Genomic DNA, 22,183 nt, shown 5'->3' with positions numbered 1-22,183 from the left:
CAATTTTGGATAGTTTTTGAGTAGATATATTATGGAAATACTCCAACTTTCTGTGCGACCCTTGGTCTCAAGCCTTTTAATCGAGTTGTGAAACACAAATGAGTGTAAAGTTTCATATTGCTTTAAAAAAGTTACAAGTAAGCTTTAAAGGGACATGTGAATTATAAATATAAACTATTAGTTATATTAAACTCGTGGAGGTGTGGGTTTTGCTACATATATTAAATTATAATAATTATATATCTATAAAAAAAACTATATGTGTGCATAAATAATATAATTAAATATTTAAAGAAATACAAATGAGTTGTGTCGAGCTCGAGCTTGAAAACTTATTAACAAGTCAAGCTCAAGTTCTCTTAAATTAAACAAGTCAGGCTCGAGTCCAAATTGTTAGCCGGTTGTCCATAACCGATCATAGTCCAAATCAGGCCCGGTTAGTTGGTTTCAGCAATTTGGATCAAGTTTTTCATAACCAATCAGGTCCAGTTAGCCGGTTTCAGCAATTTGGATCAAGTTTTATATACCCAGTTTTCGCCTAATAAGTTTTAGGGGTTGGATCGCAAATATGTACAGATTTGTGGGTACATTTGATGAAATGAACCTGTTCATATAACATACAACTAGAGATGCAGAATAACTTGTGTTGTTTCAGAAACCTTTTAGCCACCTTCAACAGAACATTGAAAACAAAAGTAAGGTGTACAAGTATACTAGACACAGGATTCACGACATTGGAACCTGGTTTTTCGAAGTTAGCTTTCTCATCTCGGTTACTGTTGACTGCTATTTGAATCTGGATCTTCATCACTGATTTTTGTTTCAGACCCACTGGAGTTCTGTTGTGTTTCATCTTGTTTCTGGATTCTGTCACTTGAAGAATCTCCTGCTATTGAGTTAAGCGCAAGCTGACCTGAGTAGAGTATCAACCCAAAGGAATTGATGCCAAAAACGAATGTCGCCAGGTAGCATATCCCGTTTATAATAGTCCTGCATTTTAATCCATCTTCAAAGTTAGCTATGAATATAGATTACATAAAAACTTCACAAGTGGCATGGGCCAATTTATAAGCGTACCTTATTGTTATCGTTATCTGTCGCACCTGCAAACCAAGCCAAAAGATTCGTTAAAAAGTTGAGCAAGAAGATGAGAATAACAACCACAAAACTAAAGACGCAGCATACAAGGAAGGGTCCAGTATAACGCCACACTGGAGAAACTTTTTTTTTTTTGTGTGTTACATACTTGGTTTAAAAAAAGCATGTGGCGGCGAACCGACGCGTTTTGATCCAAAACGCCGATGAGCAAAGCATGCACATTTCGTACGCAATAAAACACTAAAAAACATTACATTGTTGATCTTTAAACACTAAAATATAAGATAATTTTCATCATCTCTAGTCAGATTTGTTCACTTGATGGTCTAATTTGCTCAAATACTTGAACCCATTGCTCAATCGATGGTCAGATTTGTTCAAACAGAGTTGAATAACTAAGACCCTTGCAATCACGGTCCAATTTGTTCACATTCTTGTCAACCAAATAAGGCGCCACATCATGAATTCATTTCAAATCACATGATGCACGCAACATTATGCACAACCTAAAACCAAGGTTATTTAGTATCAACTACTCGATTTTACATGTAATATGCGTATCTGGCCCTCGAGTGACACTCAGTGGCGGACCTAGAAAATATTTTCAATGGGTGCAAACGAGGGGTTTAATTTTCAAGGGGTGGATCGGGATTTTCCCTATAAAATACACTAATTTTTGTTTCAAGGGGTGTGCCTGCCCACCTAGACCTCTACCTAGGTCCGCCCTTGGTGACACCGCTTCACATAAACCCTAGATTAAGGTGTCATTTCTTAATTCTAATTGTAGACAATGCAGATGAACTTCAAACAATATGAAGCGATGAACAATCTATTCATAAAAAAACACATACCGAAAAATTGTCTGAAAGTGTTTGACGGTTAAGAGAAGCTTCAATGGTGGTGGTAAATTTATACAAAATAAGCGCAATAACCCCGGCAGATAAGCCTCCCAACAACGCCTGAACGGCAGACGGAGTCTTATTTCCCTCAACTGGCGACATCGCTTTTAAACTCTCGAGTGCCTCCTCTTTCAGCGTCTTTTTAGCTCCCGTAGACCTAAATTGCTACGCAACAAACAAAATTGTTACAGCCAATCAGGAGAACTCATCCCAAAAAACTAGTAAACAAAACTGTTACAGCCCAAACAAAAGAACACATCCCAAAAGACTAGTCTTGGCAACAAATGTAGGGTTTATGGACCAAACATTTGTTGCCCATACAACCCGAATGGTTGTAAAAATCCCGACTAGCCTCCGATAGTCGCCGATTAATCACTAGTCTCAGGTTCACCAAGTAATTTTTATCTAATCTGTCAATTAATCAGTAGGCGGTCAACAGTGGTCAACTCCATTCCTAATTGGCCAAAAATCGGTGGTAGTCTAGCGATTCCAACGAAATTTGAGCTAGATTCTCGACCAAAACCTGTAAATTTCTACAATTAATCCTATCTACTTGAGAAAATAAGTCAAAGAAGGTGTTAAAACATGTCTACTTAATAAAATACATAAAAAAAAGTGTGTATATAAGTATAAAATTAGAATTACATATAAAAACCCAATCTGATTAACCGGTGGCGATTCTTACAACCTTGACCCGATGTGGACAAGTCCCCAATGTTTTTAGTCCGTAACAAAAATACCCAGTCAATTACGTTCAAATACAGAAACTAAACTCTAGGTATAGAAATAGAAGAAATTAAGAAGAATGGAACCAGTTGTTTGGCGCGTTTTGCACGGCGGCGGAGGGAGCGGAAGAGGAAGACGGAAATGGCGCCGGTGAGGAGAAGACTGGTGGCGACTTGGAGAGTGGAAGGGTCGTCATCGGTGGAGATGAAGGAGGGTACGGAGAATGGGAGTTCTTCGGGTCCGTCTTCGGGTAATGCTAGTAATGGGGGAAGACGTGGGTAGGAGGAGGTGTGGTATGGGGGTGGTGGTTTTCTGGGGGTTTTGAGGTGGTGGAAGTTGGGGTTTAGGGAGAAATGGGGGAGGAGGAGGGTGGAAGAGGGGCGGAGGAGGTGTGGTGGGGAACGGAACATTGGTGGTTGTGGTGGTGGTGGAGGATTGGAGGGTGATAACTGAATTTGGATAGAAGAATGAATTTTAAAATATCTTCGTGTTTCAATGGTTATTTTATTTAAAAAAAATGACATGTTTGAAATGAAGATGCTACCGCTTCGTTTAAATTGGTAGAATGGTTGTGTGAATCGTTAGTCGTTAGTCGGAAGATGCTATCACTTCGTTTAAATTGGTAGAATGGTTGTGAGAATAGTTAGAAGTTAGTCGGTAGGTGTTGTGAGAATCGTTAGGATTAATCGGCAGATGAGTTACGGACTAGCAATTAATAAAGATTAATCAGATTTAGATTTTTATAAGTAATCTTTAGTTATATATATATATAGGGGAGGGTTATCTTGAGAACGCTAAATATTGCGAGAACCGTGAGAACGAATGAAAAAACCAATCAAAACCAATTTTTTTTATACAAACCTCATTGTAATTAAGATACAACATCAAAACAAGAATTTATAACATCAAATAATTCATTTCTCATTTCAAAATCATTCTTTTTAGATTTTTTACACATGTGTAAATATAGCAGATTTACACATGTGTAAATAGCAAACTTACACATGTGTAAATTTTCTTTATTTATGAATTCACGTAAATTTAAACGTGTAAATTGAATTTCTAACATTGTATTCGAATAATAATGATAAGTGTAGAAAAAATTTTTGAATTTGAATTGTTTTTGACCAAGTTCTCATGGTTTTTTCATTTGTTCTCACGGTTCTCACAAATATTTAGCGTTCTCATTTAAACCCTCCCCTATATATATATATATATATATATATATATATAGGGGAGGGTTTAAATGAGAACGCTAAATATTGTGAGAACCGTGAGAACAAATAAAAAAACTGCGAGAACTTGGTAAAAAACAATTCAAATTCAAATTTTTTTCTGCACTTATCATTATTATTCGAATACAGTGTTAGAAATTTAATTTACACGTTTAAATTTACGTGAATTCGTAAAAAATAAAAATTTACACATGTGTAAATTTGCCATTTACACATGTGTAAATCTGTTATATTTACACATGTGTAAAAAATCTAAAAAGAGTGATTTTGAAAGGAGAAATGAATTATTTGATGTTGTAAATTCTTTTTTTGATGTTGTATCTTAATTACAATGAGGTTTGTAGTAAAAAATTTGTTTTGATTGGTTTTTTCATTCGTTCTCACGGTTCTCGCAATATTTAGCGTTCTCAAGATAACCTTCCCCTATATATATATATATATATATATATATATATATATATATATATATATAGGGTAAGGATAGTGTAAAAAGGGCCTAAAGTGTGAGAAGTGTAAAAAGTGTATTATAACACTATATATAATACTATATAACACCATATAAACACCGTATAACAATATGTAACACCATATAATACCATATAACACTATGTAACACTATATATCATTATATAACAAATATAACACTACAGGTTGTCTGATAGCATGTCTATGATAGATGTATAGTGTTATATTTGTTATATAATGATATATAGTGTAACATAGTGTTATATGGTATTATATGTTGTTACATATTGTTATACGGTGTTTATATGGTGTTATATAGTATTATATATAGTGTTATAATACACTTCTTACACTTCTCACACTTTGAGCACTTTTTACAGGATCCTCTACCTATATATATATATATATATATATATATATATATATATGCACACCTTTTTAAGTGTAATTTTTTTAGCAAAACAAGTTTTAACCCCATATCGGCTTATTTTTTTTAAGTAAACAAGATTAATCATTGAAATTTACAAGGTTTTACTAGAAAATTTTAAAAAATGAAAAAAAATAGAAAATGTTCTTGAAATAATTTTTTGCAATTAAATAGAAAATGATAGAAAAATTGGGATATTTGATTTTCAATATATTATAAATCTGAGCTAAAAATAGATAAAAGACGTATTTTCTGTGATGTACTGGTATACCCAGCCAACTTAGAAGGTTCCCTAGATTGTTTTAAATATACCTTAATAAAAATCATGAAGTCTTGTGGGTCATCATCTTAGGATATAAAAAAGCCGAAAGTATTGAGGGTATAAAAGAAATCACTATAAGTAATTAACTTATAAGTACTTTTAATTAAATTGACACACTTCTTTCCTTTTTATGAGACTAAATTTGGATCTAGTGACGCCTAAAAAAATCCATCATCCACTTGTATGAGTTATTTTTATAAAGATGATTGAAGCCTATGGTATTAACCATTGGGATGGTTAGTCGGTGGTTGAGTTTAAGTGGACAACAATACTGGTAGTCATGGTTTAACGTGTTTGAATCTTTTAACAGTTAATCGAAAGTTCTTAAAATCATCTATCCTAGTTATGATTCCATTGCAAAGTTTTTTTCAAGGATGAAAAAAGTTTAAGTGTGAGGATATTTGATGTGTTGCAAAACATACGCTTTTATTCGTAGTATTTTGTATAACTTATTATTAAATTAGAATTACAGGGACTAAAAATGCCATTTTCTGAAAGTTGTTAAAAAAACTCATGTTACACAAAGGAAACATAGGAGCAGATCGAGATTTATGATTTAAAACAAACGTGAATTCCAAATTTGGCCATTATTAATGAAATATGAAAAACCAAAGTTCCACCATCCAATCTTCCTTTGAATTCGTTGGAGCATCACTAAACAGATGGGCCAGGCCCATCACGATTTGCGTAGAGGCTCACAATCTCACATCGAGGAAAAGTGTCTTATATACAAAATCGAACACCGTTTATTTCGGGATGAGTATTTTTCAGAGAAAAAAGGGCATCAGAGGAACAAAAAGAGTACGTAAGACATTAGACGATCAAAAGGGAGTCACGAAGAAGCGTTAAAGATCAATACTTTTCGCGTATTCGCAATCCGTTATTATTCAGTTTTCTTTTCGTATAACTTTTAATGATTCAGATTTTTTATCATTGTTTATTGTTTTTAAACATGGCTAAACGTTTATAGCCGCCTAGGTTTGATGAACTAATTCGTATGTTTAACCTTTGTTCGGTTCGACTTTTTACCAAGTTTATGTGTTTGATTTAAAATAGTTTTAATTGTTGCTGATTGTGATCATGTGTACTATTATTTGCTAATATTAATTGATTGGTTTACATTATTGATGTGTTTGTAAAGAAGAAATTCACTATAGACAAGTTAAAATCATTAGTTAATTCGTTAATCTCGCCAATTCTCGTTTTAACCTATTATTAGAGATAAACATTTACCTAATTTATTTCTCCTTCGACTTTTGAAAGCTTAAAATCGAGCCACTACATCTTTATATGTCACTTCTTTTTTGATATACAAGGAGCTTAAGAATGATTATTTATTGGTAAATGAAATTTTCTTATTTTAAAAACTTTGTAAAATTGTTTGTATTTAAAGTAAAAACACCATTTTCAATATGATTTACCAATGAATAAGTACTTCAACTTTTTATGTTTTTTTTTAAACATATAGATAACAAATTTTGAGGCAAATAAATGATGATTAACAAAGTGAAATGTTTTAAAAAATTAGAACAAACAGACTAATATAATTAAAATTGTACAAAGAAGTTAAAATATACTTTATATTGCATATGTATGTTTGACAATTAAATGAGTCTAGATAATAGTTTAGTATTTTAAGGTCCTTTTTATGTGTTCTCCACAGTAAGTTTGAAAAAGCAAATAAAATAACTGGCGTTGTAAACGAATTGAACGAACACGAACAAGGTCTTGTTCGTGTTCGTTCGTTAAGAATATTATGTGTTCACGAATGGTTCATGAACACTTATCGAACGAGATTTTTTGTTCATGTTCGTTCGTTAAGGAAATGAACGTGTTCACGAACACAAACGAACACAGATAAAATCGACGAAGTTCAATTGTATTTTTCGATGTGAATAATAAGAAAGAAAAGTGGAGGGGGTTTCCTATTTTATTTGTTTGGGTAATGAGATAAATAAGAATTAAGGAATATAAAAGGTTTAGATAAAATAAATAAATGCTAAAAATATTTAATGAACAACGTAAACAAACGAACATGAACGAATATTCACGAACACGTTACCGAACGTTCATGAACGCAAGAACGTTCATGAACGCAATTGAACGAACGAGACAGTTGTCCGTGTTCGTTCATTTAACTAATCGAACGGAATTTCTTGTTCATGTTCGTTCATTAACTAAACGAACGAACGTAAACGAACTTCCTGCCGCACGGTTCACGAACTGTTCGCTGAACATTCGGTTCGTTTACAGCTCTAAAAATAACAATAAAATATAATATACATGTGGCTTAAAATCAAAGAGACTCATTTCATCTCTTCCAAAACACCCGTCGCTGCCTCCTCGGCTGCTTGTCTTCGCCTCTTCTTGCCAAAAGAAAATTCAAGTTCATTAGAAATATAATTAAGGGGTAGCATAATATAATCTCAAGGGTAACGTAATGCATAAAACGTAAAAAAAAACAAACAAAATTCCACTTCGCTGAAAAAGTTGAGGGTAGTGGCTACCCCTGCCACCACACTAGATCCGCCCCTAGCAGACGGTGGTGGAGTTGCAGGTGGAATGACAAGAAAGAGAGGACGGTGGGGTGGGGTGCGAGTGGGGTTGTTATTTTGTTTTTTTAGAAGTGAGTCCCACAAATAAATATAGTTTAAATTATTTTGTTTATTAATAAGGGTATTTTTGTCATTTCACATCCACTTAACTGAGAAAACTAACTGATGTTAGGCCTAGGGACTATCCAAAAACGAATGTGCAAAAGTTAGGGACTATAACTATAATTTTAGAAATGTAGGGGAATATAGGTGAAATCTGGGCAAACCACAGGGACTATCCGGACACTCTTCTCTACGAACAATACAACTTTTTTCGGGTTATGAAAGAAAAACATCATTCACAACGAAATGTGCCTTCGCGTTGTCATCATTTCATTTCGGTTCATCATTTTGATGAACTCCTAAAAAACATATAAATAAAGTTTTACAATAGTCCAGGGACCAACTTTGCAATTCATTCAAACATTTATAAATTACAGAAGGGACAAAATGTATGCAAGAATTAGATATACAATGAATCTAAACAAAGCTTTTAGCATGTTATTTCTGTCATGATCCAGATGTTTTATACTCTTATTAACCGGATACTTATTCCCATTCAGACAAACTTACTATCATGAACACTCTTGGCGCACGTTAGAAGCTACAGCTCTGGCCCAAAACTTGATATGGGCCTTCATGTCTTCTGATGAACTCTTATCAACCCATCCTCCTGGTATTGCAGGGGCACCATTCTTCCCATTATTCTTTCTGCTTTGGCTTCTGTTTCTCTCCATCTTTCTCACTTCAATAAACCTTTCTTGATCCATTTCGGGTTTCTTTCGCGTGTTTTCTATCATTGCCTGCATGACCCGACTCAAGTTAAGCATATAAATCTTGATATTTAATATAATCTTTGTAGAACTATATAAATGATCATGAATATGTACCTTAGATGTTTGTCGAGGTGGATTCGATGTATGTGAAGAGTTCATGGATGCCTGCCTTATCAATCTCCCTAAAGTAAACTCAATTTCGTGATCTTCCTCGTCTTCATGATCACTCCCCCCTGAAGAAGTTGAAATGGATGGTGTTCGGGTCAAATGCGGGTTGGGCTTTTTCGCTTGAAAAGATTGTGTTTCTTTTGAATTTGACAAAGATGGCGTTCGGTTTAGACTTGAAGGAGCAACGGGCAGTTGCTTTCTTGAAGAAAGGCTTGAGCTTTTTGGATCATTCTTGATAAAGACATCCTTTTTATCATTTCCAACTAGAGAAGACATTGAATGAGGACTCGGGTCAGGCTTTTTCGCTAGAAAAGATTGTGTTTCTAGCGAATATGGCAATGATGGCGTTCGCGTTAGACTTGGAGGAGCGACGGGTGGTTGCTTTCTTGAAGAAATGCTCGAGTTTTTTCGCTTGGCGTTTTCTTGAGTTGAACTCAAGGGAGAAGAAGATTTAAAAGAAAGATCAGAATAAGATCTAGAGATAGTTCTTGTTTTAGAGTGAAGCAAGTTTCCAAAGAACCAACTATCTTCCAAAAGATCTCCAGCTTCTTCCATACCTTAAACACTAATTAATGAATCTTATTCTTATGGATGATGAAGATATGATGAAGATATGATGATCTTGAATGAAACTTATGTAATGATGCTGGAGAAAGCTGTCAATGAAAATGGATATGATTGGATGGAGAAGTGGGATTTACTCATGTGGTTTAGAGATTGCTGCAAATTTAAAACAATATAAACAATGAACATAAGCACAAAAAGTGACATGATTTGGTTTACATGACAATGTGCATGTATATATTATCAAAGGATAGTTATTTATTAACTGATTGGAGGTTGGGAAGTGAATAAGAAAATGTTCATTGCCACTTTGCCAGCAGCTACCCATGTGCTGGTTCTTTGTTTATAGACTACTACAGTACCACAAATCATAATATATCAATAAAAAAATCATTTTCTTTTTTCCCACTTGCATTATTAGATGGTGGCATACATACCTCAACATTTACATCCCTCTGAAATCAGGATTTTGTCACCACACCTAATATTAAGTGTAAATATAGTTGTAAACCCACTCTTATTAAGAAAACTTGTGAAAACCCTATGTAACAATTTTTTTTTATAAAAAAATTAGGGCATGTAAGTGTTGGGGGCGATCGGAAATTTCTTATATAGTGTATATATAAGATTAGAATACAGCGAAGTAGATAAGCAAAATACGATCACAAAATAGAATAAGAAATGGCTTTCAATAGAAAGTGTCATCGAAATCTTGGTGAGTGATACAATTGCAGACTTATTCGTTTATATACATGTCGAATTGGAGAACGGATATGGCGGTTGTTTTTCAGTTGTTTGGCGCCATTAACGGTCAACATAAACTGTACTGGCAGTTTAAATTTCCCGGCACTTAACCTAACGTTAATCACGATTTGTTTGTCTGCCAAATACCTACTAAGCTAACTGTCACAAGATAATAATAATACACATAAATATAAGTTTAATACTTTTCTAACAAAAGTAACATTTTTCAAGCCTAGAAACTAAAAAAAATCAAAAAAGCGCCCAAGAATCTTTCCTTTTTTTTTTGAATACAGAACCTACGTTACTTATGTTAAAAATAAATATTTTGTTGTGTAACACCCATGTAACACTGACGAATTCCGACTGGTTTTTTATTTTATAAAAAAAGAAAAAATCCTTCAGTGCTTTTTTTATTTTTTTTTTGCTCAAAACTTTTAAAAATACGTTAAATACCCTATTTTTTTTGTAAAAAAACAAATTGTTACATAGGGTTTCCGCGAGTTTTCTCGATAAGAGTGGGTTTCCATTTCAGTATTTGCCTTCATTGTGTATAGTAAAATTACATAGTAGCTTTATACATAGAGTTTGATATTACTGATCCTTCTATAGTGTATTGTAACAGTGTTTTTATAAACTGAAAATTGTAAAAAAAAAAATAGACATGACCATGTTTTGGGACACCCTTAGATGTTTTAAACAGCAGTTAAATAGGTACAATTATAGAGGTTTCTTGGAACTTTCTTACAATCTTCCAAGATTGGCAATGTGACATACATCAACTTCATGTTAGTATGCCCTCTAAAATGGCCAAACAAAAGTGCCCACCACCAAACCTTCAACACTACCTTCTAAACTTAATCACTTCAAAAAAACAAGAAACAAAGCATCCCCAAAAACATCAACTCCCATAATCATACATCAAAACAACTGTAGTCAAGATTCAACGGAAGAGTCACGTGACTGCAAATCATGTTGTTGTTTTTCACTCTGAACCTTCATTTTCTGAATCCCCTGTGAAATCCTCTATGATATTAGGCTTGGATGCCCGTTGGTTCATTGCTCGTGATTCCTCGATTTCAATGTGTAACAACGGGTCACAGACCACTCTATCCGCCTTAATTATTTTAGGACATGCTGTAAAATAAAAAATAAATAAAAATGGTAAGGAATGGAGCAGCAGCCAGCCAGATCATATATTCATATATATATATATATATGAACAAAATATCTTGAATGTACCTGCCATTGGACATTTAGGTTGCCCATGCTTGGACCTTATGTACTGCATGATAACCGACTTCTCATATATATGTTTGCAGTCCATACTGTAAGAACATACCGGAATGAGATTGATACAATGAACATAAACACGTCGTATCTTTAGATTATTAAATTTCGGTTTATTTTATGTAAGATAGAATTTACATATAATTTGTTGTTGAAAATGCTATAACTGATCAAGTGATAGAAATTGGACCTGCGTACGGGTTCTGAGAGTTCGGTCACGGGTTTACCACTTAGAGGACAAGTGTTGTTTAAAAGGATATTCTGTGTGCTAGTCATTACGATATCTTCCTGTTCTTCGCCAGGCATAGGTAGTCCAGAATTATGCACATTCTGTATGAAGAAAAAAGGAACTTACATTTAAAATTATCAGATATGAAAAGAAAAAAAAAGATTATTTTGATACATAACTTGCCGCTTATACAACAATATCCAGATTTGTACTATAATTCAATTGATTCTCTCTTTGTATATGAGTTTTGAATAGCTATCATTTATTTCCTTTAATATCACTGGAAGCGTTAAAAATTGAGGATTGATTTATGTCTAGAAAGACCGCTCCTTAGTCCAAATGCTTTCAGACTTGGTTAAAAAGGCGCAAGGCGCTCCAAAGCGTTTAGGTCCCAAAATCCAAGACGCAGGGCGTGAGGTGAGAGCTTCACATACGCAAAGGGTTAACCAAATAAGTTTTACTTATAACCAGAAGCTACGTCTCTCTCATCCGTTTTACATAGCAACTTTTTTATTAAGTAAAGCTTTCAAATTTCTTCATCCATTTGGTTGTTTATAAATATCACCCTCCTACAAACCCTAATTTTAACCCATAACTCATGAGGCGCTGCCTCAAGCCCCTGAAGAGTTTTACAGCTCACCTGGCACACAGTGACGGATCCAGAATATTTTTTCAGGAGGTTCACTTTTTTAAGTGTTCCAGTTTCATATGTCCGAACACAAAAAAAGGTTCGGATCGGGTACGACTCGTCACATAATAAAAATACGATACAATAATGAAAAAACATGGTCATCGTAAATTTAAAAACATGTAATATAAATAAGATGGCCTTTACAAATAAACTCATTTTAAAAGCTGGCATTTTACCCAAACCAACTATTTTCAGTTGGCATTTAAGATGTAGTCACTAATAAACGCAAACTGCTAGCAAATCTGAAACATATCGACTGGAAAGTGACCAGATTATCATTCTATACGAGAAAACACATTCAAAAAGCCAATATTAAACGGCCAATTTCATTGTACGATGTCTTCTAAAGCTTATTTTATTAAAAAATTTAAAAAAAAATCTGAAAAAGATGTATGAAGTTCGGTAAGCAGATTTATCGACTAAAATTAACGACAACCGGCCAGTAAAACTTCTAAATTCATTTAGCTACAGCCGATTTGGCAATCAAAAGTAAGGTATCGATCATCCTTACTCTTGGTACAACGCAGCAATTTTGATTGAAAAATCAGACATGAAAATGTTTAACATTCACTGAGACTATCATGATGATAAAGAGTGACGACGAAGGCTGTTGTCAGACTGAGATATGAAACCTAGCTATGACTACATTAGATGTTTGAAAGGGAGTCGTTTTGATAAATGATGAGATCTCAACCTTGGTTTAACAGAGCGCGCTTAAAGCGTGAAGCGTTTGGAATAGCGCTTTTTTTGGTCTGAAGCGACAATTTACGTGAAGCGTTTTGAAAAGCCGCTTTAAGCCCGAAACGCCATGTGTATGAAGCGACGCTCCAGCCCATTCAGGTCAGATTTGGGTTGTTATTTGGGCCCAATAGTCTCTAATAGGCTTTAATTGAGGTCCAACAGCTTTTATTGATATACCCTCTACTTCTTTACCCTAAGAAAAGAACGTTAGCTTTGTTCAGCCACTCCCTCCCTCTTCTCCATCGATTCTTCATACTTAAAAAATTCAGCCTTCTCCAATAATCGACTTGATGAAGATGAGCTTGAAGAAGATATTGGATTGAGTGATGTTGATGGAGTAGAATACGTGCTTGATTATGATGATTATTGATTAAAGACTCTTTTTTTGTTTATGTTTTAAGTGTGTATCGACTTTAATTCATGTTTTAACTATGTTTCTTATGTGTTAAGCTCGGAAGCACGGAAACGCCAATTAGGTGCCGTCTCCCGTCCCGGGGACTGCTAGGGGACGGAAACGGCACGGGGACGGCCGGGAAACGTCCCCGGCATGTTGGGTACGGCAGGAAAGGTGACGCAGAAGGGGACGGCATGTTGGGGACGTGCAGGAAACGTTTCCGGCATGTTTCCGTAATTTTTTTTGGTTTTTTTTAAAAAAAAGAGATCTAGAGAGAGGAGGTCGCCGGAGATCAGCATCCGCCGGAGAAAAAAGGACACCGGAGGTACGGAAAAAGGGGGAAGATGTTTTCCGGTGAGATAGGTTAGAGGCACTCGAGAAGAGAGGGTAGAGACGAGAGAGATAGAAGACGACGGCAGTGGGAAAGTAGGGTGTGGTTTCTCCGATTTCTTTTTCTCTGTGTATTGTTTCCTTCAAAAATTTTACTTTACCTATTGTTATTGCATATACAGCTGTCTCCAATTCAATTCTCCATAAAAGTTTTCATTTTTTATTTCCTTTATATTTTATTTAGTTTATTTCAAATCCTAGGTCTTGTTTTAGAACATGTAAAAAGTAAAAACACAATGAAGAGCCACGTTTAATAATTTTTGTAATGTATAATATGCATAATTAATAATAGAATTTCTTTCTTGTATTGACTTTCATACGTAATGTTTTTTTATGTTTAATTTTTTAAAAATTAGTTTTGAGTTATTTTTTTTATATCTTTTAAAACTTAAATTATTTATGCCTAAAAAATTAAGTATATTTAACTATTTTGGGGTTTTGTGTTACATTATCTTTAATATATATTTATTTTTTTATATGTTTTTATTCCCGTACCCGTCCCGTCCCCGCTTCTTGAACTTTTTAGTTTTGCCGTTTCCCGTTCCCGTACCCGTCCCCGTACCCCGTTCCCGTACCCGTCCCAGTGCAACATAGGTGTTAAGTGTGTTTTTTAATCATGTTTTTGTGTTTATTATTGATTAACAAGTAGAATATGTATACGTGAAGCTCTCAGTTCGCGCTTGAAGCTTCGCTTAAAGCTTTTGGAACCAAAACGCTTCGGAGCACCTCACGCTTTTTTAAACCAAGATCTCAACCGTAGATAATTGGGCTCAATGGGCTGGCTGGGTATGTGGGCTTCAGCTAGGAATGGGTACGGTAAACGCTAAAACAAAAACAAAAAAAATATACGAAACACGCGAATGGGATTCAAACAACCAGTAGAATATTAAATGGTTCCTTCTGTTTTTTCTATATCGCTTTACACTATAAATTACAAACCAAGGGGTTCCTGGGAGGCTGGGAACCCCTTTGGTGGCCGTAGATCCGCCCCTGCTGGTACAACAGGATCACCTTTTAAAACCAAGCTTTCAGCTCGAGCAAGTGACTCATCAGCACATAAACACAACACACTTCTATCGAACTAGATTATGGTTGAAATTTTAAACCCAGTGCAGACAGCAATTATAATCAGTGATTATCCCCTTAACCCATGAGTGAAAGTTAAACATATTGTCAGAATTAAGTTACTCAAAACACATACAAACAAGATACATAAACATACCCATATAGCTTCTTTAAACTGGCGCAACAACTGACTAACTTGCGGAGCCGACGAACGACGTTTCGTCTTCACCATCTCATTATCAATCAGCTTCTTAAAATCAGTCACCTTCAATTCAAAACCAACCAACAAAATTAGGCTTTACAGTGTCACTTACTTCAACAACTTACAAATCAATAACAACCCAAATCACCTGTTCACTGGGCCGATACATATTCCCAACAGACTCAACCGCAGTAGAAAGATTAGCACACTCCTCATAAGCTTTCAACAACTCCACAAACTCAGTTTCAAGCTCCTTCACCTACAACAATCACCAATTTAATAAATATTCGACAAAACAATTCAAATGAACTGAAACCCTAGAACGTACCATTTGGGTTTTGTTTTGTTTCTCCAGACTGACCCCAATTTCCTTCATTGTAACCATAGCTTTTCGGATATCCTGAAAATATGAAAGATAATAAAACATTTGTTGGATGTGAAACTAGATGATTTTGATTGAGGAGGGTTTACTGCAAGGAGGGTTTGGTTTTCGCCGGAAAGGGTGGTAGCGGCGGATTTCATCTTCGATGTGTTTCGTGGATCTGATGTGGATGTGGATGCCATGGCGGCGGCGTTGTCGGACATTTGATTTGCCGGTCGACGGTGTGGATGGAATTCTGCAGAGTTATCTGGGGGCGGTCTCTCTCTGGCGGGAAATTAAGCAGGGAATATGGGTTCATCTCCAATTTCATAAAAGACCGTACGTAATAACGGACGGTTCGAAGCCCGTCAAGTGGTCAACACTCACTCAAAGGCACGATAGTGGTAAAGTAAATTTCACTCAGTTCAAGAGTTGAATTAGCGATACTTGATCCACACTTTAATCAATTTTGTTCTATATGGTTAATTCTTTTTTATGTAGAGTCCTTTTGTCGGTGTTGTAATAATACCATAGTAAAGCAAATCAATACCAATCAAATTCTCGCTACAAAGTGTGACATAAAAAACTATTTTATTTAACTATTAATGAAATCAATGGTTAATTTTCCCTTTTGTTAAATTTGTAGTATTACAAATATATTAATTAACCAATGCTATTAGAAATTATTAATTTTATTTTTGAATATTAAATACTTATAATAAAAACATTAAGATGTTTATTTATAGTTGAGATGATTTATTTATTGCCTATAACAAATAACAAAATTTAATATAAAAATTAAACAATCTTCAAAGTATTATAAAAGCAAAAGTCCTAATAAAAACTTTGAAGAAACATAAAAATAGATTCGAAATTAGGTTTATGTAAACATTTTTAGTTAAAAAAGATTAAGTATAATAACTTAAATGTAACAATATAATAAAGATTCTTAAATTTTGAATTATACTTTTTTATTTTTGAATCTTACTTACTTTTGTTTCAAAAACCGAAATAACCAAAAAACTGAACCGAACCGGTGTAAAAACCGAAAAAAACCGAAACCGAACGGTTTTGAAAAACCGAAAACCGACATTTCAGTTTCGGTTTTGATTTTGCCAGAAACCAAACCGAACCGAACCGTGCACTCCCCTATAGTGTAGGGAAAAATCAAACCATAAGGACGTGGTGTTTTATTATGGGTAAAAAGACTAGTTTTCCCTTGCTAGAGTATATTCCGTTACCCACTTAGCGGAATATTCTAACTGAACCACACCTCACAGACTCAAATCGTAGCACTTTTCATAGGGCAGGAGCTCAGACATCAAAATTTTAGTTTTAAGGACTTGACCTGATCCCGCCCCTAAAGTACAAAGACACAAATTACATTTTACTCTTAACTATTTTCATAATACTCATCATTCACGAATTCATTGTTACACATGTTATTAGTAGGGCTGGCAATTTTACACGAATACACGACATGAACCTACACGACCTTAACAGGTATCGTGTATGACCTTAACAGGTATCGTGTACTAAACAGGTAGACACGAAACAACCTGTTAATTTTCGTGTCTAAACAGGTCAGATACCTGTTTACCTGTTATATACCTGTTAAGACATGATAAGGTTTTAATTTTAATTAAATAAAAATATATGATGTACACGGTATATGGATGGATGGAACGTGATTCCTTATTTCCTTATTTAGTTCAAAAAAAAAAGAAAACACTAATACCTAATATCTCTCAACTCTCTCAACTACTGCAGCCGACATCATCAAGATCCACCGCTCCACGGCAATCCGGCATCCACCGCTCCACCGCTCCACCGCACCGGCATCAAGATCCTCCCCTGTCCGCCTGCATCCACCGCCGGCCATCCACCACGCACAGCACTCCGGCAGTTCAAAGTAAGCATAAGTACTTTCAGTTAAAACTAGTTAGATTCGCACACTGTTCAGTTAGATCCGCACATTGTTCATTTAGATTCACACATTGTTTAGTTTAGATTCGCACATTGTTGCAGGTGTGATATTTTTGTAACTGTTACGTAAAAGAAAATTGAAATGGTCAGTGTTTTAGTTTCGAGTTGTGATGTTTATGATTGAATCGTTCATACGTACAAACCGTTCATATTTGCGAATCACAGACTTCATACGTATCAAAGTTCTTCAGATTTGAATTAAGAGTATAAAGTTGCAGTTTTTTTTTCTGGAAGTCGTAATTAACGAAGAAGTTTTCCTGGACTGTTTGTGATCTGTATCTGAGTTGTTGTTTTTTTTTTAAAAAAAATCGTTTCAGATTTGCCGATATCAGATCTGAATCTAAATTGAAGTTCGGTTTGATTCGGAGTTGAAGATTGGAACAAATAACAGTATGTGCAGCTGGATGGTTTGGGTATTTTGAATAAGAACTGTTGATTAAAATCAAAGTCGGATACTTTTAGTTCATTTCGGAAACTAAAAACTGGATTTTGTTGGATCAGGCCCCTTTTTGTTTAGGACTTTAAGGTTCCTGTAATAGCATAAACAATGTGTGAATCACAGTTTGATTTTTTTTATTGTAGAATCACAGTTTGATTTTTTTTTTTTTTTTTTTGTAGAATCACAGGTTATCATCAATATGAGTGAATCTCAAAAGAAGGTGGGAAAGAAGAAGGATAAGAAGTTTGTGATTTGCCGTTTATGGATTTTTGTTTTAAACTTGTTAAGTATTCGGTATTTATGGATTATTTAAGCTGTTTGTGAACTTTTGGCGAGTTTTGTTTCACTAAACAGGTTCTAAATATGTGATTATTTTAGTGTTCATTAACAGGTATTAACAGGTAATTTTCGTGTATATCGTGTCGTGTTCGTGTCGTGTTCGTGTTTGAAAAAAAGGACACGAAATCTTATCGTGTCGTGTTCGTGTATGGCCTATCGTGTATCGTGTCTTATCGTGTCGTTTCTTATCGGGTACGGGTATACACGATATGCCAGCCCTAGTTATTAGGCTAGAGGGTATGGTGACATTCCATCCTTGGAATGTCATCCGCCACGTAGGCGCCACGTCATAGTCCTCACAAGGATGGTCACTAGAGGGTATGGGAGGATGATCCTACCCCACCACTTTTTTTATTTTTTATTTTTAATTTCTATGCCCTATGTACAAGTATTGAAGCCTAATGTACAAGTCCCTAACACAAACAAACAAACAAACAACAAAGGGGGCCCACCATTGGAGACCGTCGCCACCGTCGGAACTTCGACGTTGAAGACGGGACGGGTTGGAGGACGAGGGGGGCGGGATGGGGCCGAAGCCGGCGCCGATGGAGGACGGACCGTCCTTTTAGTCCATACCGTGCAGCCTTATATTCTTAGGTTTTGACTTTTATTTTCTCTCCATCCTACCCACGCCAAATCATGGTTGCCGTTGGTCATCAACCTTTTTCACCTATTGGTTCCTTTGTCAACTTTCTTCTTTTTCTCATGACCCCATGTCCTATGGATGCGTCATATATTTTTTTAATAATAACACTTACTCCTACTATATTAATCGTGTTTATCCAGATTTGAACCTGGAACCTCTTCTCTAAGAGGTATATGCCTCTACCAAGTAGGCTAGCCCCACATTGGCATTTTTTTCGTTTTTCTTTTAGCTATGTCGTGCCAACACAACTGTAAATCATGTCGTCACGATCGTAGCTTCTATGACCGCAATCCTTGTTACACTATGTGTTTTACAGCCAACGCTATGACCTTAAATTCATCAACACCGTTTGTTGCCACAAACTTTTCTTAGTGTTTAAGTTTTATGTGTTTTGAGATTGTGTTTACGATTTTATTTCAACTTATTTATTGTTTTTCGCTCTCGTGTAAAATGTATGAGATCCTTACAACACATGCCGTATTAGAAAATTATGCTACTGCACATGGAGTTTATTATATAGATAAACAATAATTATCTTTGTTATAACTAGTTAGGGTTAAATTAATTTTATTTTGTCGTCCTCCTATCAATAGTATAAAATAACTTATCTATACATATAATAAAGTAAATCGATTTGTGACACGTGTCATTTATTGGAGGCGCCTATTTTTTGTTTTCCCGCCTTTATTTCATATTTATCTTCTAATAATGTATCTTCTAATTTGAAGATAATATTAAATAGAAAAATGTTTAAATAATTGTAGATAACGAGTTTCTTTAAAAACGTCAAACAGTTCAAAATTGCCATTATAACTCTGTTGAATATGTGAATTGTTAAAATTTCAAATAGCAGAAACACAACCAAACACTATTTTTATAGGCAGGGTGTTTTTGTTTTCTTTCTAAATTCACATCTAAACACTCCTAGATATTTTATTCTTTTTGTGGTTGCATACATTTATGTTACCTAATATGTTCTTCAATCATTCATTCATTTGGTACTTGAATTTGTTCATATTATATATATATTTTTTTTGAAAAAATTATTATGTGATATTTATTATTATTATGGCAGGCTATGGGACGTGAGAAGTGGGAAAATGGCTCATACTCTTGAAACAAATCACCTGTAACCACTACAGATGGACCGTCTGTTAAATTCTGGGATGCAAATCAGTATGTTTTCAACCCTTATTAATCACATCATATATTTATCCTATACATATACTTAATCTCTTTTATTTTTATTTATTTGTATTTATTTTATTTTATTTTTTTGAACGGCCAATAAACTCAATTCCGAGCACTCTCTGGGCACCATTGGAATATTTATAATAATATAATGTAGTCATGAATTTTAATAAAATCCAAAAAATTATGTGATTAATGGCAAAGTGTGTTTTAGCCTGATCCTAGAATTTAAAACTTAAAAGACCAGCTGCAAAAAAGCGTGAAACCCTTTTCAAATTTCAATAAGAGGGTTATAATTACCAGATAAATATTTTTCTATTTAATATTATGTTTTAGTACAATTTGCAACACTCGTACCAATTTCTTCACCAGTGTTGAAATCAAACAGGCGAATCCACATTCACTGAAGACACATATTTTTGAGTTTTCCCGCTTTTCTTTCATATAAATCTTCTATTAATTGTAGATAATACTAAATAGAAAAATGTTAATCGAATACAAAAAAATATAGGATAACATCAAATGTATATCGATTACTTAAATGAGTATACACATGTATGAGATTTTTTTACTATTAATATTAGTTTCATTATTTATCAAATATATATAAATGTGTCCGTCTTTGATTTGCATTTACAAGAAATATTTAATATATAGTTTAAATTGCAGTGGCGGATCTAGGGGGTTTTTGGGGGTTCCCATAAACCCCCTTGATTTGGAAAAAAATGAAAAAATTGGTGGAAACCTTATACAATTTGGAAAAAAAATAGTAAGAATTAGTGAAAATCTAACAAAAGAAACCCGATAAAAAAATCTTGAATTCACCACTGTTAAATTGTTCAACCCGTGTAATACACGGGGAACTAACCTAGTTACTATATATTAATAAACGAATTGAAATAAATAGTGACGTTAATATTATAAGAGTAAACTGTCATTTTGGTCCCTCTGGTTTGGTCACTTTTGCCACTTTAGTCCAAAACTTAAACTTTTTGCATCCGGGTCCCTGTAGTTTCAGTTTTATTGTCATTTTGGTACAAAAAATGAAATTAGGTCATATTTGTCTTATAAAATCATGCTATTTTGTCCTTTTCCGCAGGGGCAAAATGATCATTTCTTTTTTACAAATAAATACCATATTTTATAAGACAAGTATGACCTGATTTGCCCCTGAGAAAAATGACAAAATTGCAAGATTTTATACGACAAATATGACCTGATTTCATTTTTGGACCAAAATGGCAATAAAACTGAAACCACAGGGACCTAGATGCAAAAGATTTGAGTTTTGAACTAAAGTGGTAAAAGTGACCAAACCTCAGGGACCAAAATGGCAGTTTACTCATATTATAATAATATATAGTTTTTTTATTACTTTTATTATTTTAATATTATAATAATAGTTATTTTCTTTACTTTTTAACTTTAATCTTTTTTTAATATAAGAAGTTGGGATAAGCTTGGTGTGAACTGGTATCGAACCAGTACTGTAATCAAAAATACCGATACGGTCTTGTTCGGTATCAGTACATGAAGGTAAAAATCGATAGTAATACAGAAAGCATCAAAAGTTGGTGCCGAATTGATATTGGAAATCTTTTAGTTCAGGAAATTCAGTGCTGCTACCCGGTACCATTTGCTCATCCGTGTTTTGTTGATTTTCTTCAATTTTTAATTTTTTCTTTTTTTAGTTTCAGGGGTAGGGATAAGCTTAGTGCCAACCGATACAGAATCAGTACTATACCGAAAATACCAGTTACGGTACTGATATATGAAGGTAAAAAACGGTAGTTAACCAGTACCAGGAACGCCAAAAGTCGGTACCGAATCGGTACTTAAAATCTTTCAGTTCGGCAAATTTGGTATCGGTACCCAGAACAATTTGTTCATCTCTGACCACGGGTTTCATACGAACAACACCGTTACCACACAACTTTTTTGTTGATTTTCTTTCGGTTATCTTTTAGTGTTTTTTTCTACATTTTCTTTTTATTCTTGTCTGCAGTTCCGTTCGCAACACGCTCGTAATGATTTCAAAACACATGTAAACACAGACAAAATAACAAAAGAAATTCGTCGCAACACGACGATTTTCTTTAAACCTAGTTATATTAAAAGAGACTTCCATTGTCATACATAATATGTTATAATAAAAAATAATCTATACTATATAATAAAAGAAACCACTTTGGGGACACGTGTCA

At 34.4% G+C, this 22,183-nt stretch overlaps 3 protein-coding genes, 1 long non-coding RNA gene and 1 other non-coding gene across 5 annotated transcripts; 1 reads left to right on the top strand and 4 right to left on the bottom strand.

Annotated features, from left to right (window-relative positions):
• Positions 1 to 567: 567 nt before the first annotated feature.
• LOC110885701 lies at positions 568 to 3,183 on the bottom strand. The gene is made up of 4 exons (XM_022133404.2): positions 2,810 to 3,183; positions 1,950 to 2,162; positions 1,078 to 1,103; positions 568 to 990 (listed from the first exon to the last, which is right to left on the bottom strand). Exons 1-4 carry the CDS (start codon positions 3,131 to 3,133, stop codon positions 774 to 776), a joined length of 780 nt encoding a protein of 259 aa, XP_021989096.1. The 5' UTR covers positions 3,134 to 3,183; the 3' UTR covers positions 568 to 773.
• A 4,966-nt stretch (positions 3,184 to 8,149) lies between these two features.
• Positions 8,150 to 9,534, bottom strand: LOC110885702. The gene is made up of 2 exons (XM_022133406.2): positions 8,657 to 9,534; positions 8,150 to 8,569 (listed from the first exon to the last, which is right to left on the bottom strand). Exons 1-2 carry the CDS (start codon positions 9,263 to 9,265, stop codon positions 8,342 to 8,344), a joined length of 837 nt encoding a protein of 278 aa, XP_021989098.1. The 5' UTR covers positions 9,266 to 9,534; the 3' UTR covers positions 8,150 to 8,341.
• Positions 9,535 to 10,686: 1,152 nt separating this feature from the next.
• On the bottom strand, positions 10,687 to 15,712 carry LOC110885704 (E3 SUMO-protein ligase MMS21). Its single transcript, XM_022133407.2, has 7 exons — positions 15,489 to 15,712; positions 15,346 to 15,417; positions 15,166 to 15,276; positions 14,973 to 15,080; positions 11,496 to 11,635; positions 11,258 to 11,343; positions 10,687 to 11,152 (listed from the first exon to the last, which is right to left on the bottom strand). The coding sequence occupies exons 1-7, from the start codon at positions 15,600 to 15,602 to the stop codon at positions 11,001 to 11,003; spliced, it is 783 nt and encodes a 260-aa protein (XP_021989099.1). The 5' UTR covers positions 15,603 to 15,712; the 3' UTR covers positions 10,687 to 11,000.
• Positions 12,612 to 12,699, bottom strand: LOC118483629. The gene has a single exon (XR_004870916.1). It is a non-coding gene; the product is annotated as a small nucleolar RNA snoR109 (small nucleolar RNA).
• A 1,416-nt stretch (positions 15,713 to 17,128) lies between the features above and the next one.
• LOC110882580 lies at positions 17,129 to 18,187 on the top strand. The gene is made up of 2 exons (XR_002560136.2): positions 17,129 to 17,290; positions 17,983 to 18,187. It is a non-coding gene; the product is annotated as an uncharacterized LOC110882580 (long non-coding RNA).
• Positions 18,188 to 22,183: the final 3,996 nt, after the last annotated feature.

Source organism: Helianthus annuus, chromosome 10 (genome assembly GCF_002127325.2).
Source record: "Helianthus annuus cultivar XRQ/B chromosome 10, HanXRQr2.0-SUNRISE, whole genome shotgun sequence".
Lineage (NCBI taxonomy): Eukaryota > Viridiplantae > Streptophyta > Magnoliopsida > Asterales > Asteraceae > Helianthus > Helianthus annuus.
This window is presented reverse-complemented; position numbering and strand designations above follow the sequence as displayed.